The following is an 18587-nucleotide window of genomic DNA, read 5'->3' as shown; positions in this document are numbered from 1 at the left end:
CTGCAGACTGGCTATTCCAGTGCTAACTGGAGTAGTAGTTGTGGGACTTTTCTTTGGAGACGCCTTGTCTCAAGTTTGGTGTCCATGCTGCCAACAGTTGTGACACCAGGCCTTCTTGGGATCAAAGTTTCTACCCTTATACCCATTTGTGGTCTGTGAAGAGGCTGGGGGCCCACCCTCCTAAGCAGGTTTTTGGGGCCCTGTAGAAGACTCTGTTTTTGTCCTTGGATTTCTCACCACCCTTCCTCTGGGGAGGCTTTGTGACCCCTTTCTTTTGGTCACCCCCTGTGGAAGTCTTGGTCACCCTTGTCTTGACCCAGTGGTCTGCCTTCTTTTCAAATTCTCGGGGAGAAATTGGACCTAGGTCTACCAGATGTTGATGCAGTTTGTCATTGAAGCAATTACTTAACAGATGTTCTTTCATAAGTAAATTATACAGCCCATCATAATCACTTACACCACTGCCAGTTATCCAACCATCTAGTGTTTTGACTGAGAAGTCAACAAAATCAACCAAGGTCTGGCTCGAGGATTTGTGAGCCCCTCTGAACCTAATCCTGTACTCCTGAGTTGAGAATCCAAAGCCCTCACTCAAGGTAGCCTTCATGAGGTCATAAGATTCTGGATCTTTACCAGAGAGTGTGAGGGGTCTATCCCTACGCTTTCCAATGAATATTTCCCAAAGGAGAACTCCCCAGTGAGATCTGCTTACTTTTGTGGTTGCACAAGCCCTCTCAAAAGCTGTGAACCATTTGTTGATATCATCACCTTCTTCATATTTGGTTAAAATCCCTTTGGGGATTTTTAGGATGTCAATGTTCTCTCTGACCCTCTTTAAGTTGCTGCCACCGTTTATGGGAGTTAAGCCCATTTCTTTTCTTCCCCTTTCTATGGCTAGGAGCTGCTTCTCCAAAGCCAATCTCTTGGCCATCCTGGCTAATAGGATGTCCTCTTCATTGAGGCTGTCCTCAATGCTTACAGAGGTACTGGACTCCCCTGTGGAAGAACCAGGCTTTCTGACTATTATTTTTGGGGACAAGGTTATAGGAGCCCTGTCCTCCCTATTTAGGACAGGAGGGGGGAGTTCTTCCTCCTGTTCACTAATTTCCCCATCTGAAGGAGTATCCTCCATATCAGAGGTGTGGTCCATTGTGAACTCTGCCAAGAGATCCTGGGGCTTTCGCTTGGTAAGGTTTGACCCAATTTTTATCTTTTTTATCTTACAGAGAGTACTTAACTCTGACATCCCTAGATGCAGGTAAGGAGTGAGGTTGAGTTCCATCACTGTCTCATCTGTTTGACACATTATAACTCTAAAGGTTGGGATTACTTTTTAAGAATCTAAAAACTACTTCTAGAAGTTAAATCCTAACTTTTAAACTTCAAAACAAATGCTAACAGGGACTTACACAAGTCCCTAGCAGGACTTTTAAAAATATAGAAAAATAGTCAAATTGCAAAAATCTATTTCTAATGACAATTTTTGGAATTTTGTTGTGTGATCAGGTATGGGCTGAGTAGTCCAGCAAATGCAAAGTCTTAGACCCCACCGCTGATCCACCAATGTAGGAAGTTGTCTCTGTATATACTATCTCAAAATGGAGATAGTGTGCACAGAGTCCAAGGGTCCCCCTTAGAGGTTGGTAGTGGCAAAATTAGATAATACTAATGCTCTATTTTGTGGTAGTGTGGTCGAGCAGTAGGCTTATTAGAGGGTTGTGTTAAGCATTTCTTGTACATACACAGGCAATAAATGAGAACACACATTCAAAGACTTAACTCCAGGCCAATAGGTTTTAAAATAGAAAAATATTATTTTCTTTATTTTAGAACCGCAAGATTCAGAATTTAGTTAAGTACATAAGTTGTAAGGTACTTCACACAGGTAAGTATGGAACTTTGAATTAAAACAGTAATGTACACAGTTTTGGAAAAAATTGTAATAGGCTAGTTTAAAAGTGGACACAGTGCAAAAATCAACAGTTCCTGGGGGAGGTAAGTAATAGTTTCTCAGGTAAGTAAAGCACTTACAAGTTTGGTCTCCTGGGCATAGGCAGCCCACCGTTGGGGGTTCAAGTAAAACCGAAACACCCAGCACCAGCAACACAGGGCCGGTCAGGTGCAGAGGTCAAGGTAGGGCCCAAATAACATAGGCGCCTATGGAGAACAGGGGTGCTCCGGTTCCAGTCTGCTAGCAGGTAAGTACCTCCGTCCTCGGAGAACAGACCAGGAGGGTTTTGTAGAGCACTGGTGGACACACACACAGGCACAAAAAAAAAACCTCAGCAACACAGGGGCGGACGGGTGCAGGGTGCAAAGTAGGTGTTGGGTTTTGCATTGAAAGCAATGGAGGGACCCGGGGGTCACTCTGGCGATGCAAGCAGGGCACAGGGAGGCTTCTCGGGCCAGCTACCGACTGGGCTAGGATGAGGGCCGCCTGCTGGTCACTCCTGCACCGATGGTTGGTTCTTCTCGGACCTGGGGGCTGCGGGTGCAGTGCTTTGTCCAGGCGTCGGGTTCCTTGGTTACCGGCTAGTCGCGGTCAGGGGGAGCCTCTGGATCCTTTCTGCAGGGGTCACTGTGGGGGTGCAGGGAGGTCGACTCAAGGTGTCCACGTCCTTGGAGTCGCCTGGGAGTCCTCTCTGCGGTGTTGGTTCTGCTGAACTTGAGCTGGGGCCAAGTCACTGTGCAGGTTCTTTGAGTCTGGAGACAGACCGGTAGGGCTGGGGCCAAGTCAGTTGTTGTCTCCGTTGTCTCTGCAAGGCTTTCAGGTCAGCAGTCCTTCTTTCTTCAGGCTGTAGGAATCTGATTTCCTGGGTTCAGGGACACCCCTACATACTCAATTTAGGGGTGTGTTTAGGTCTCCAAAACAAGATGGAGGATTTCTTAAGGCAGGGGTCACCTCAGCTCAGGACACCTTATTAGGGGCTGTCCTGGCTGGTGGGTGACTCCTTGTTTTTCTCATTATCTCCTCCGGACTTGCCGCCAAAAGTGGGGGCTGTGTCCGGAGGGGCGGGCATCTCCACTAGCTGGAGTGCCCTGGGGCACTGTAACACCAGGCTTGAGCCTTTGAGGCTCACCGCCAGGTGTTACAGTTCCTGCAGGGGGAGGTGAGAAGCACTTCCACTCAGTGTAGGCTTTGTTCCTGGCCACAGAGTGACGAAGGCACTCTCCCCATGTGGCCATAAACCCATCTGGATGTGGCAGACTGGCAGGAACTGGTCACCCTAACACTAGCATTTGGACTGGTATACAGGGGGCATCTCTAAGATGCCCTCTGTGTGCATTTTTCAATAAATCCCACACTGGCATCAGTGTGGATTTATTGTGCTGAGAAGTTTGATACCAAGATTCCCAGAATTCAGTGTAGCCATTATGGAACTGTGGAGTTTGTGTTTGACAAACTCCCAGACATATACTCTTTATGGCTACCCTGCACTTACAATGACTATGATTTGGCTTAGACACTGTAGGGGCATAGTGCTCATGCAACTATGCACTCACCTGTGGTATAGTGCACCCTGCCTTAGGGCTGTAAGGCCTGCTAGAGGGGTGACTTACCTATGCCACAGGCAGTGGGTTGTGGGCATGGAACTCTGGGGGGAGTGCCATGTCGACTTAGTCTTTTTCTCCCCCCCCAGTACACAAGCTGTGAGGTAGTGTGCAAGTGCTGAGTGAGGGGTTCCCAGGGTGGCATAATACATGCTGCAACCCTTAGAGACCTTCCCTGGCCCCATGGCCCTTGGTACCAGGGGTACCACTTACAAGGGACTTATCTGTGTGACAGGGTTGTGCCAATTGTGGAGACAAAGGTACATTTTAGGGAAAGAACACTGGAACTGGGGCCTAGATAGCAGGGTCCCAGCACACTTTCAGTCATAACTGGCATCAACAAAAGGAAAAAGGTTAGGGGGTAACCATGCGTTAAGAGGCATTTTCCTACACAATGCTAATCTGTTATTGGTTGTTGGTAAAATGATAAAGGTTACTACAAAATGTGCCTCACCAGATTGACCAAATCAATCTGGTAACAGCCTTTCTTGTTGAAAAATGTGTTTCTTCCGGCTGTTTTTTTTTTTTCTCTTTTTCTAAAAGGGGACAGGCAGCCTTTCCCCTCCCCTCCATGCTCCTTTGCTGCTCCATATGAGGTTTACTCATGTTTTTGCAACTTCCTAACAATCAGCCCTACCCCAACTACACCACCCTCGTCCTCTATACCCAAACCCTTTTCCCATTATTACCTTTACATCAAGCATTCCTCTTATTTTTAATGCGTCATTATTTTAATTTTTTTAACTACTGAGCAGTGGTAGAAATAAAAAAAAGATTACTGCAACCCTTTAAAATCTATCTGTACTGTAGTTGTCCGCAAAAACATTTTCTCTAACATGAATTTTTGTCAGCCTGTTTTCATCCGGTTGATTTTTTTCATTTTAGAAATCCATCAAAATGATAGATTATTGTGATACTCTACACAGGATATTAATAACTAATAATTCTTTGATATGTTACAATGGCTCACTAAGATACTGGTGGCCTTGACCTTTAAAAAGACTGTTCAAATAGATTCCCTAAAGCCATAAAGCTTTGCAAAAACGAACCTCGCTAGGCCAGACCTTTGTTTTATCAGCCTCTGAATAGGTGTTTTCACGTTAACAGGTGTCAATTATATGATTCTGTAATGTTTTCTGCATCGTTCTGAATTTATCGCACTTGCGACATAATCCACAATTTTCTGCGTAATTTAAAGAGTTCAACAGTATATTAGTTTCTAGCTCAAACGGATAACAGTGGCACAGGTTATCTGATCATTTTTCAGATGCTGATTGTGTTAAACTGATACTAATGGGGCAAAATGCTTGCCCTAAGATCACTAATGCATTTGAAAATGGCAAAATAGTAAAATAACACTGCCACAGAATTTACCACATTATGCATATAATTTGAATTCACTTGCCACATAGCTTAGTCAACCATGCACTTAATTAGATCCTCCGTTCCGGTGTAATTTCAGTGGTCCTACTTTTTGCTTACAGAAAGATATTTGAATATGATACTTTGTATTTTTTATTGATGTTTTTGCACATCATTGTAAAAAAATATGCTCTCTCCAATGTTTGAACCCTTTCCCACATAAGGTGTAGGTTCTGGGTATTCTCAAGGAGTCACATTTTGCTGTTAAAGTTAATTGTTTCTTATATGTCTGACTGTCCTCGTTACAATAGTTTTGAGAATTTATAGCATTAGTACTAGTCAGAGTCTGGCTTTCCTGAGTTTTTATTATCTCTTCTTATTGATTTTTCTCATTACGCTTTATCAACAGTAACACAGCATTATAGAAGACATGTTTACCAATCGCAAGAGCACAGATATAATAATTGAGAATGTCCATAGCAATATATACGTGCTAGTCTTATTCCAACACCATAATCAAAGCGTTCATATACAAAGACAAACAAAACACCTGAAGTCCGGGGTCGAATTTTGCATGTAAGTGTGGATGACACCTTGACCTTTCCATAATGGGCCACATATCCATCCCATGGAGCAATTCACTCACAGGTAGGGTTGCCTAAGGGATCAAGGGCCAGATGTAGCAAAGTTTTGCGAGTCGCAAATGGCCCGAATCGCTATTTGCGACTGTGCAAAATCAGAAATGGGATGCAATAATCCCATTTCCGACTTGCAAAAAGCGATGCGAGCCGTTACCGACTCGCAAAATGTGCGACCCCATTTTGCGACCCGCAAATAGCAAGCCGCAATTTGCGAGTCGCAAACCATATGTAATTGCAACTCGCAAATTGCGACTAGTCGCAAAAAGCCCAGTTTGCATGTCCCATTTACCACTAACTCAGAGCAGGTGGTAACCATTACCAAAGTATAAAAGGAGACCCAGAAGGCATCTGGGTTACTCAAGATGGCGGAGATATACCTGATAGCAGTGAGGAGGAGAGTCCACGCAGCCCAGCAGAGGAGGAGGAGGAGCCAGAGACAGGAGAAGATTTATAGAACAAGGCAGACTCTTTTTCAGCAAACTGAGGAAGAGATATACGATAAATACCGCCTTAGCAGCGCAGCCATACTAGAATTAATTGAATTACTAAAACCACAGCTAGAACATCAGACTCTGCGCGGCTGCGCCATCCCTACGCATGTGCAAGTGCTATGCTCACTGCACCTCTTGGCTTCAGGGAGCTACCAGGGGGTCATTGCTGTGGCAGGTGGGGTATCCCAAAGTGCAGTGTCAAGGTTCCTCCGGGCCTTCCTAGATGCCATACTCCCACACATGTCTCACTTCATATACCTACCCAGGAATGAGGCAGATATTAACAGCACCAAGCTGGACTTTTACCGGATTGCCAACTTTCCCCATGTCATAGGATGTGTAGATGGGACACATATCCAAATATGCCCCCCTGCAAACCTGGAACATCTGTTCCGCAACAGAAAGTGTATCCACTCACTCAATATTCAGGTTGTTTGTGACGCACATTATGTTATCACTGACATTGTTGCAAAATTTCCAGGCAGTACCCATGACTCCTACATTTTTAGGCACAGTGGGATACACCAACGCCTGGAACGTGGGGAGTTTGGAGACGGATACCTCCTAGGTAGAGCTGCATACACCTTGCAGACATACACACAGGTCAAGGTGCACACCAACCAGGACTTTCTAACAGTGTAATGTTTGTGCCCAACAGGTGACAGTGCATATGCTCTACGGCCATGGATAATGACTCCGTTCTTAACACCCAGCAATGAATCAGAGAGGCGATACAACAGTGCACATAAGAGGACCAAGAACCTTATTGAACGCACCTTCGGATTACTGAAAGCAAGATTCAGATGCCTCCACCGCAGTGGAGGTGCCCTCCAGTATACCCCCATTACAGCATTCAAAATTGTTGTCGCATGCGCCATCCTGCACAATATTGCCACCTGACGTGGGCTACATCTCACCCCTGCAGACCCAGATCCTGAGGATGAAGAGCAAGAGCAACCACATCGCCATCATGGGGATCGGAGTATAGCTAATCAAGGCAGACAGACGGGAACACATCGCAAACCAATACTTTGGAAGGTACGTGTCAACTCCAACCATACTCACCTATTGACCATAAACTCCATTTGTTAAGTGGAACAAAAAAACTATTTAATATGTGCAGAAATACAACTATTTACAATAACTAACTGTTCATGGTCTTCTAAATGCAAACCATGCATTGGATACATTGCTGTCATGTGCCATATCATCAGGGACAGGGTTATGTCTATGTCCTACGGCAGCCCCTGCCAGCCTGGCTGGTCCCTGGTGGTTCTGCAGTGACCTGCCTGGTACTCCCACTCCGGAGCACCCTAGTGTCACTGGCAGAGACACTGCTCACTGTAGAGCCCTCCTCGCTGTCCTGGGGTGTGTCCCCTGTGCCCCTGGACAGATGCCGTGCCTCCATTAAGTCAATCACGTGTGTGATCCGGCCCAGGCCCCTAGCCACATCTCCTGCAAAATGGCCCATTTCGACTTGGAGGCCAACTGTCCTTCTCGACAGGCCAGTGGTGTTCACAGCCAGTCTGCCAATTGATGTGGCCATCCTATCAAGCCTCTGTAGCAGCTGACGGTCCCTGCGCCGGCCACCCTCGCCCTGTGCCAGTAGTCCTGCCACCAGATCCCTTATGGACAGGGCTAGGTCCCCAGTGTTTGTGGCAATAACGTCTATTCTGGAATTTAGCTGCTGCATGCTGGCCTCGTTGTTTCTAACAAAGCGGTGCAGCACACCACTAATCCGCCCTAATATATTGTTTTGCAGGCGCTGACCACGGAGCAGCTGTGCCTCGCTGTTGGTGGTTGATGGACGGCCGGACGCAGCCTGCAGCCCTGCTCTCCTGTACCTGCGTCGCCTGCGCAGCGGTGGCTGACCTGTGTGCTCTACTGTGCCACTCCTGCCTGTTGCTGGCGCAGCCTCCTGAAACACAGTTGCAGCAGGTGTGGACATCACAGGGATGGTGTTGGTCGTGCAGGTGGGAGTGGTGGCAGCTCCTGTGCTGTCCTCATGGGGCTGGCTGCTGTGGGTTGTGGTGGTGTTGTGTGGGAGACCTGTGGGACATGGGGAACAGACTGTCAGTGTCTACTATCTGTTGCACACTTCCTAATAAACAATTGCCTATGAACTGCCTACTTGACTACATTTCCCATAATGCATCATTCTGGTGTTTGCTACCCTGAAATGGAGCTATCTTGGTTGTGCATGCCCCTGTGTACATGGTGGGTGGGGGTATGGCATTGATAGGGGTACAGGAATATCACATGGTACTCACCGGTTGATGTAGTGGGCTCAGAGGTGTCCAGATCTCCAAATCCTGACACTGCCTCCTGCTCCAGGGTCTCCTCCACCCTTTCTTCCAGGGGTGTGGGTGGTGGTACAGATGATGGTCCCCCTCCAGTGCCTCTCATCTCCCGGAGCCTTTCAGCCACCCTCTCCTTGGTCCGGGAGCGGAGGTCATACCACCGTTTTTTAATCTCTTCCACACTCCTGTGGCTCACCCCCAGGGAGTTAATTTTTTCTTGGATCTCCTGCCAGAGTTGTTTTTTGGTGGCTTCTGGCACATTGAGGGCTGCCTTTCCGAATAGTTCATCATAGTGCTGACAGCATTCGTCTGTCAGCACCTCCAGCTCCTTCTCTGAGAATTTTAGTTTTCTTTTTCTAGGAGTTTCTTCCATTGTAGCTGCTGTTCCTCCTGTTTGCAGTTCAGCAGTTTAAAATGGGTGTGGTCCTCCCTCCTCCCAGGTGTATTTGTAAACTTCCTGGCTGTGATGTCATCATCATGTGCCAGGAAGTGTTTCCAGAGTGTTCTAGAGTGGTTTCTGGAGTGTTCTGAGGCACCTGCAATCAATTTACATGGTACTTGCAATTTGCGACACCCACTCGCAATTTGCGAGTTCGTTTTTTGCGCGGTCGCAAAAAGCGACCTCGCAAACAGCGGACTTGCTATATGCGTTGCGACTCCAGGTGCGAGTCGCAAATTGTACACTGACATTGTACCTGCATTTCTATTAGCGACACGCAATTTGCGAGTCGCACATACTCGCAAATTGGGAGTCGCTAATTTTTTTGTACATACATCTGGCCCCAGGTGTTTCTCAACATAATTTGGCCAATAAGAAGTCTAGAATACTCACTGTCTAATCCCTTGTAAGAAATCCCTCTTGCATTATTTCTACCACCACACGATTGTGGGTTAAAGTGATAAAGATTTGGAGCATTTCAGAGAGGATCAGACAAATGCAGGAACAATATTTCTGAATCACTGAAAAGGACAGTGTCACATGAAAGAAATTCCCACCTCATCCCAGCACCCATACTTGGCTGAAGTATACCCGTCTCCTCAGCCTCCATAAATAGCTCATGTCCCCCCCCCCCCCCCCCCAAACCGGGTGGCTTATTTTTTTTAATGATATTCGTAACACAGCCTTCAATTCCTCCAGCGTGATATCCGCCTCGAGTTCCTACAACATCGCCCCCCACCCTGGGAATATATAAAAGCACCAGATAAGCTTTAACATACTCCAACGTACTACAATTACCTCTACAACACACCAGGTGACACTGAAAGGTTGTCACCATCGCCTCCCGCGTTGGGCCAGAACACCTGAAACAATCAGGTGAAGTACCGAAGTGACACAATTCTCCTGTTGTAACAGCTAAGCCAAGAGCCTGCCCGACTTATACCACCCCCTACCCCTCTTTGCAAGAGCTGCGAATACTGAGTACGTGTGTACGCATCCAATCTATCCCATTTCCTGACAATGCTCTGCTGTATACCCATCTCCTCCTCCTGATGCTTCAGTTCAGACAACTCCCGATTGTGCACTGATGCCAAAACGCCCTCCTCCAACCACAGGACCCTCTGGAGCTGCCTGTGCACCCCGCATGTTAAACCCAGGCACTGTCCGCTCATCCAAGCCTTTCATGACCCCCCATTCAGTGCAACGGGCCCCCGTCATGCCCCAATTAGAGTCAAAATAGTCAGTCAGTGCATGTAACAACTTATCTCAACCCACAACATCCTCCATCAGATCGGGAAGTGCCAGATACGTGGCTGCGCCCTCGATCCCCCCTACTCACACAGTACTCGGGAGTGATCCAATCGGAATGCAAGATATATGTGTCACCTGCAACACGTTCCTGTGTGGTATGCACGCCAGCAATATCCTGTCTAGTCTGCTGTAGGTTTTATAGGTGGGTGAATAACAAGTGTATACCCAACTAATGGCCGATGAGCCCTCCAGGCGCCCCAAAGCACCAAGTTGTTCATCACCACCTGCAAACCCATAGTCATCTGCAGCTTTGTGTCACGCCTCGGGGGCAAGCAGTCTACCTCACTGTCTAAAACACAATTAAAGTCCTGCAACCATAATATGGGCCCGTCTAGGTCAGACCCTAACTTTTCCCGAATCTTGAAGAAAAAAATGGGGATCATCCACATCAGGGGCATATAAATTGACCAGGGATATGGCATTCCCATCCTTTTTTCCCTGTAGGACGAGGTACCTCCCCTCTTAGTCTGCCTCTACATATGTGAGCGCAAAGGGGGGTCCCAGGGATTACCCACACCAGCAGACCCTTAGCTAGGTTGAATAGGAAGCATGCTATGCCTGGCCCTTCCATTTCTTTCTGACTCTCTCGATCTCCATGTTGGTGAAGTGTGTCTCCTGGAGACATGCAATATCTACTTTGTGGTGTCTCAGGTAGCATAAACCCCTATACCATTTGACATGAGTGCTCAGTCCCTGGACATTCCAGGTCAATAATTTGAATTTACTACGCATGTGCACTCCAAACAACCATTGGCGAGAGTACTTGCGCTGCATAATACGACAACCCAGCAATGCTATTTAAAGAGAACAACATAAATAATGCAATAACCATAACACAGTCCTTCTTGTCCCAAGACAAACATAGCGTAACCATCTTCCTATGTAAGTCCATCTTACATGTGCCAGTACAACATGTGTACCTAAACCTGTTCAACTGAGAGAGTCCCCAACCCCTGACTCCTGGCAGGCTCTTTCTGATGTATGTGCCACTTAATGGTGCTGAAGTCATGAAAGCAAGACTGATGAGTTCCCCTCCAAGCAGTGGGGTGAGCCCTGCCATCTTCACCATCTGATTCCAACCACATCAATGGCCAACCCCGGTCCTGCATCCAAGTAGGACAGAAAGGACCAACACCTGCCATCTCAGGCCGCATCGAGTAGACTCTCTTAGAAGTGAGGTCCAGGCACAAGGCAACTTCACCCTAGGCCCCAACAGTCAGAGAACGGAACCTCTGCCAGCACTCCACCCCACTCCCCCACCTAACAGCTCAAGAGACACATTTAAGCATGACAAATACACTTGAAATGGCAGCATCACTTCGCAGTGAGGTTGGTTTCCAGGACTGAATGAACAGGAGTAGCTGGAGTATCTGGGACCAGTGTGTCCATGGCCGAGGTGAGCTGACCTGTCTCGGCCAGCTGCAAGGGCCCGACTCAGCCACATGCATAGTACCATCATCCTGTGTTGTCACCATATGCAGGTCCATGTCATGACCCCCCCTCCCCCCCCCCCAGATCTGAACCTCCTGAAGCGGGCTCCACATTCCTGATGTGCCCATACTCCGAGTTGGCACCTTCCCCCATATCTCTAAACAGTCTCAGACTTCCTCTAGGTGCCCAAAAAAATGCCCCTTCGCACCAGAAAGAACCTTAAGGTTGAAAGGATAAAGTGACATATTTTAGGTTCATAGCTCCCAATATCTGCTTCACTTCCAGGAATTACTTTTGCTGTTCCTGGATTCTCTTAGTATAGTCAGGGAATACAGAAATCATGTGGTTTTCGTATTTCGGTATTGTTTGCTTCCTAGCAGCTCAGAGAATGCAGTATGTAGTTCAGAATTTTTGCTATAAAGGCCTAGGGGGGAGCCCCCGGCGGCAGGGGAAGCACTAACGCATGATGTGCTCTTTAGATCACAAAGCTTTCTGAAAGCTCATGTGGTCTCAAACTCTGTCTCACCAATTGTTCTAAAAAGACCTCAGCAAGGAACCCTCCACCTGCTCCAGGAAGCTTAAGAGGCGAATGTTGCTGCAGTGAGAGTGGCCTTCCACAACCTCAATCTCAGCCTCCAGATGGCTGGTGACCGTGGTCATTCTGGCCATCTTCAGCTTCAAAACTGCTACTTCACCCAAGACTTCACCTCTGAGCGTTTCAATATTTTCCTCTGCAGTTGTCACCTTCTCTGCCACTTTACGTAGGTCTGCACAGAGAAAATTAATAGTAGTGGACACGGTCTCAATCTGATGCTCCAGGGCTGCAAGAACCCTTGAAGAGCTGCTAGAAGGTCAGCTCGAGAAGGCTCCCCTTCACGCTTCAGGGAAGCTGCAGTCAATTTACTCACCCCTGTCTGACAAGGAGCTATAATGTCTAGCAGGGAGTAATATACTGGGTGATGGTGTTAGGGGGTGCAGCCCTCAACTATATTTACCTATTGTGAACAGGCCGGGGTGCTCCAGCGCTCACCTCCACTCGTAAGTCCCCCATCAATAGGAGGAAGACAGCACTACCCAGGTCCCACAAGCAACACCTCACTCTGGCCAGGCACCTGTATTCACAGCTATAGGATGTGAGGGGCACTCCAAGAGAATGAGTGGCCAGGCTGGGCGCAGGGGCTCCAGGACGTGACTGCATGTCTCCACAAAGGTTTTTGCTAACTGTTCTTAATAGCGTGTCCAAATGCAGCACACTGTGCACCTCAGTGAGTCACTCCAGAGGGATATACATCCAGCTAGACTGGAGTTGGCCATACAAGGCAAAACCAGTAGCCAGTCCCAATGTTAGGGGTTCCCCCGGTACCATCTTCTCCGCTACATGGAGCAACTCCAGCCGGGCAGTGCGCTTCAAGTACAGTCCACACCAGGGAATCCCTGATCCCCACGAAAATGATCAGCTACCCCAGGACACAGACCTGGCCCTACAGGCTCCTTGAACCCAGAGACAAATTCAGATCCTACCACACCCCTGATACCTCAGCCCTGAATCGTTTGGCTTTGCAGGCCTCAGTGATGTGACTCAGACTCCACTACCGAACCCTGGATGTCCCTATGCAACCTCCCACACAAGGGTCCTTGCCAGCTCCAGTCCCGCTCTCCTATGGCTTCAGTCAGGCCACCCCTAACTCATTATGCTTGTGCGAGTCCATCAGAAAAGGCCCCAGCCACCAGCGTGCCATAGATGAAGAAATGCACCCTCTGCAGTGCCGGATGTCTCCCAGGGCCTCCACGTCCAGATCTGGCACTTCGCTCCTGGCACCACTGCAGCCACCTTCAGCCACCATTCGTCTGCTATCTCCTCAGAGCCTCCAGCTACTGTTGCAGGTCTGGCTCAGGCCCCCAGGATCAGGAGGCTCACCACAGGTGTGGGCTAGTAGTGTCTGTGTGATCTGGCACTGAAAGATGGTGACCACGTACGGCCATCAAAACTGGGCCAGCTGCTCCATTATCACTTCACAAGAGGGCTCTCAGTCTTTAGCACCAGTGCTCCTGGGCCACGCCCACAATCCAGTCGAGTTTGGCCCCCACGGGTGTGGATATCCAGCACGTCTCTCATCTGGTCGCCCTGCTCCTGCCGGCCGGGAAGAGGGTGCTAGGCAGGCCGCAACAGTCTTCCGTCGCGACCACCGTCTCCAAGCAGTCTCCAATAATCGCTCACATGACTCAACCCCCCTGTCGCCCCTGCCGGTGCGGTGGATTTCACCACTCCTTACAGACCCCGCGAGGCAGCAGATTTCCTTGCCGCCTCTTACAGGCAACAGCCAGGTGTTGCGGCAGAGCAATCAAGGCAGCTGCCATAAGCGGGCCCAGTCGCCCTAAAAAGCGGGCAGGAAGAATGTCCCTGTTGCCGCCCCTCAATAACCAACTGTTCCTCAGTAGTCTAAATTATGCAAATAACAGGATTTGTCAGGATTAAGGGAGGGCCAGGAAGGAGCTACAGGGAACTACGTCCTATTGGTCATCTTGCCAGGCCATGTCCCCCTAGGGGAGACACACTCTTGATAAAAAAAAAAATCATGAAGCATAGTTTTATGAAAACATTTCTTCTGAACCAAAGAAAATCATGAAGATTAGATGTAAGAATATATTTCTTCTGAACCACTTTCTTCAGGTTGGTTCTTCATAAAGTACATACAACAAAGATTCTTGTGTAGTAGACACACCATCAACTCAGACTCCAGAAGAACACATACAAGCCACATTCTTCGTAACTGTCAGCACTGCTCTGCCAAGTGCCACGCATCTTGTGTTAAAATAACACATTTTTGGTAATTGTCCCGCATTACAGCAATGCCTGAGATTGTCACACAAAAGAACCATGTCTTGAAGTTAGATCAAACCGTGTAGTTCGTTTGCCAGCTAAGCTCCGAGTACTGTTTATCAAAGGCTACAAGGTGGTGCTGGTGTACAACCCTGCTCTTCAAACATCAGGTCCCTTATCTCGGAATCACTGGTCTTTGGTTATGGCTCTTTTGGCCTGGCTCTGTGCTGCCTGAATGGCTGCTTCAGTGAACTCTTAGTACTGACGGCATTTAAGAGCTATAGTGACACAAGGCACTATTTAATTAGAGGATTCCCGGTGGAAAGAGATGATGGGATCATCAAACTGTAGAATGCAGAGACATAGGGCCTGATTCTAACTTTGGAGGACGGTGTTAAACCGTCCCAAAAGTGGCGGATATACCACCTACCGTATTACGAGTTCCATAGGATATAATGGACTCGTAATACGGTAGGTGGTATATCCGCCACTTTTGGGACGGTTTAACACCGTCCTCCAAAGTTAGAATCAGGCCCATAGACACAAAAAAGGGTCATAAAGCTGGAGTGCAGGTGACACAACTGTGTGAGACCTGGGAGAGCTTGGCTTCACTCATGTACAGCATACCATGGGCCCCCTTCAATGAGGAGTATCTCTGGCACCCCACTCCACTTATTTTTCGAAGACTCCATCACTCAGTACCTAACTCATATCCCAGCCAACCGAACCACAGAGATTAGAAGACAAACACAAAACCACACACCTGCCTAATTAGGGCACAAAAGCACCCCCTACTCAAACATGGTACCAAACACTGCATTGCTTTCAGAAGACCGGAGTAAATGCCATGTTCCTCCCGCCATGCAGACTGCAGGTGGGAAGATGCAGAGCGGGGTGCACCTGCCAGCACCCACAGTTTCTCATTGTTCAAATGGCGGGAAGCGTGGACCCGGGTAGGTTAGTCGCCGCCTGGAGCACCATCAATCAATAAACTGTGAACCTGATGACTGGTCCGTGTTGTCCCATGTAGCACGTTCCTTAAACGGGGATGGGCGACTGATAGGAATAGTTTTTCCTCTACATATTAGTGTAAGTGACTGGATACTCTTGTACTGACAATTGCAGTGTTTAATTATCCATAGTATTTAAGATTTGGAGATACATTTAGCTAATTGGTCCTGAAGAAGCGTCACCGGACCCAGCTGGGCCACCAGCGACGCGAAACATGTTGACCCTGATGAGGGACGGCTTGGTAATTCCCCGCCCTCTCTTTTTCTTCTTTTTTATTACAGAGTGATTGACCATTGCCTCTGTTTCACTCTCATTATTTTTAACCTTGGCCTCTGACTTCGAGATAGACTATTAAATAGATCATTCATTCTGATTTCAGAGAGTCAATTTTAACTGCTATCCACTTCTTTTTTGATCTCCTTACCTCTCACTCTTATATAGGGTAGTGGCATCATCTATTAAGATCTCCGGCAAAGAGCCCCCCGTTTAGGGTGGTGCCCGTCAGACATTGCAGTGCCAGTCTGACGAGGAGCAACTCCGATGATGAAGCATGACATCCTCCTGGGTGTGTGAGGTTTCTGCTCCTAAAGATTAGGACTCTATACCTAGTATCCTTTCCTTCTTCAACTGGAACAGTGTATTATTTGTATTTATGTGACTTCTGGGAGGCTATACACTGGACCAATAACCCTCCCTATCCCCTTATTTATTGATCAAATGGGAGTAACTTCTGACATTTATGTGTTTCCCTCATCTTTATTACTTGATTTTGCTCGCAAGAAAGTGTCACTAATAGTCGTTGAAATGCACTCAATTACATTGAAATTATGAAAATGTTACACATAGCAATCTGAAACCTTGGCAGGTATGTCAGCAAGATTTTTAACATCTGCAGCTTCAAGAACAGCTCAGAACTAAGACATTTCACAGATCATTAAAAGACACTGTAATTTGAAATTAAGAGCACCTATATGTTTTAGAGAACTTTTCAACTCACTTCTGTTATCTTTTTCCTTAATTGTTCCTGCTTATATTCTTCTTTAGACCGCCTGCATAGAAGGGACACAGAAAAAATGGAATATCAAGAAGATTGACCATATTGTACATTGAAACAATGGAAAATGAATGATCAGTCATTTGCAACCATTTCCTGTATTAGCTAGGAACAAAATAAACAAGCATTTATAAAAACAATAGGTCTGGAATTTGATGCTAGTCATTTGGTTTTGTGAATGCTTGTTTTTTTTAAACTTTCTTTGTAAAATTATATTGTTTTAAGAGCTGTTGAGGTCTCACCAATTTAAAAACAAGACATAGGCTAAAATTAGAAATATGATTTTTCTCAAAAAGCCCACATTTCCATAGAGGTCCCTGCCAATGAAGTGAACTACTTTGTGTGATGATGAGCTTCTGGTGAAAATGTTGCTCGAATGCAGATTTACGTTAAAGAAATTAAAGTCAAGAAGCATTTGGCAAAACAGAACAGTTGGTTTAATTAAATGCAGCCGCCGGGAGAGCACAGTACAGAGTTTGGGTCTGATGACTGTCCCTCAAAGTTACGAGTTCTGAACGTCCTTTTACACAATTCTAGATGGATTTATTAAAAAAGTCTGCACATTTTTTGCGGAAAGGAATCTGGGCATAGTCGTTGAGTTGTAGCTCTGACCATCTGATAAAATGCTCAAGTGGGCCTCGATCTTGCATGGTCAAAATGAGGGCCAGTAGGTAACATGTCTAGATGTCCGGCATGAGAAGTGCGTGATCACTGCATGTTGTGGGTGTGTTGTGTTCCGATTGGCTGAGTGTTCCTATCTTTATGTGGCATCTGACTTGTATAATGTTTTGGGAACAAGCAGACCGCCGGCAAAATGTGTTTTATCGGGGGCAATTTCTTACGACTACTGTGGTGTCGCTACCTATCTAAGGGATCAATCTGGGTTAATCCTGTTTGAGCGTTTGCCTACTGCTACATGTTTACCCCACCTGTGATTTGTCAATCAGCAGCTTCAGGGCTAGGTCACAGGGCTTGCCTGACCAGGTATTTCCGACTCAGGGTTGATGGGGAGGTCATGTAGGGTGGATTCAACAACAGTGATACAAGTTTGTTGTTATGCTTGCACATATCATGGTGTTCACTGACATCGTTTTTATGCATATTAACATTCCCCCCCAACTGAATTTTCAACTACTTTAACCACCCCATGCTTAATGGCAGTCACATTGTTTGAGGTTTGACGTGTTTGTGTTGTATCTACTACTATTTCCCTACTTACTTGCATTCTACATAATTTGAGGACTGTGTTTTTACAGTAAAAAAAAACCTTTGTAGGGAAAAGCACAAAAAACAGCACAGGAATGAGAATGGGGAACAATGACATGCACAGTCTGGTCACCCACAAGGGGAGCCAGGAAAACCAATCAGGCAACCAGTCCTGCCCAGGGGCACCCCCTCGTTCTCCATGGCGGTTTGTAGACAATGCAGTGCTTGGATGGCGAAAGTCAGTGTTGCATTGTCCTGGTTGTTACAAGGTGTAAAAGTACAGCAGGATACACCAATCTTAGGGCATTCCCCACCCTTCATTGCTGTCATCAAGTTCAACACATACTAATGTTGCATCACCATGAGGCGGATGGCTCTTAGTTCTTCCTTGATAGTGTTTAGGGGGAGCTCAGTATTGTTGATCATTTTCAGCATTTCCCTTCTTGTTATCTGCAACCAGTGGGTGTTCACTTTGTCAGTGGGGTGAAGAAGGGGAAGGGTCATTCACGCGTTTATTTGAGTATCAGTGAATAGTCTGAATTCCTCCAGAATGTCCTTGTACCAAGCCTAGGAAAAGTAATCAGCAGTTATTTTCTCTCAAGCCTGATGCAACAGAGTTGTTTTCTTCTGTAGCAGATGTTGGAACAACTCGGACAGGTCTTCTCCAAGGGTGACTAAGGTAGGGGTGGGCATACTCACAAGGGAGCACAGGTCCCACCATCCGGGGACAAGCTAAGCATAGGCAAATTCTCCATAAGGCCAGAGAAGTCCATCAGCGTGGAGGGGCTCCAGTGCATGTTTGGTATGCGCAGTATTGCTCCACAGTTTTCATTAGTGACGAGAGGGATATCCCTGTGTCTCTGAAGCACAATGAATACATAGCACGTTTCTGTACAAGTAGGGGATGCCCCTTTCCTTCTAACCATGTGTACCTATCTATTTAAATAACCCAGATTTCCTGACATGGG

At 47.0% G+C, this 18587-nt stretch overlaps 1 protein-coding gene across 2 annotated transcripts in view; it reads right to left on the bottom strand.

Annotated features, from left to right (window-relative positions):
- Positions 1-18587, bottom strand: part of CFAP36 (cilia and flagella associated protein 36) — a 381823-nt gene that overhangs the window by 230832 nt on the left and 132404 nt on the right. For both annotated transcript variants that reach the window (XM_069234356.1, XM_069234355.1), the window contains exon 6: positions 16357-16408. In XM_069234356.1, coding sequence (XP_069090457.1) covers positions 16357-16408 — 52 coding nt within the window. The remainder of the gene's footprint in view (positions 1-16356; positions 16409-18587) is intronic.

This window comes from Pleurodeles waltl, chromosome 5 (genome assembly GCF_031143425.1).
Source record: "Pleurodeles waltl isolate 20211129_DDA chromosome 5, aPleWal1.hap1.20221129, whole genome shotgun sequence".
Classification (NCBI taxonomy): Eukaryota; Metazoa; Chordata; class Amphibia; order Caudata; family Salamandridae; genus Pleurodeles; species Pleurodeles waltl.
This window is presented reverse-complemented; position numbering and strand designations above follow the sequence as displayed.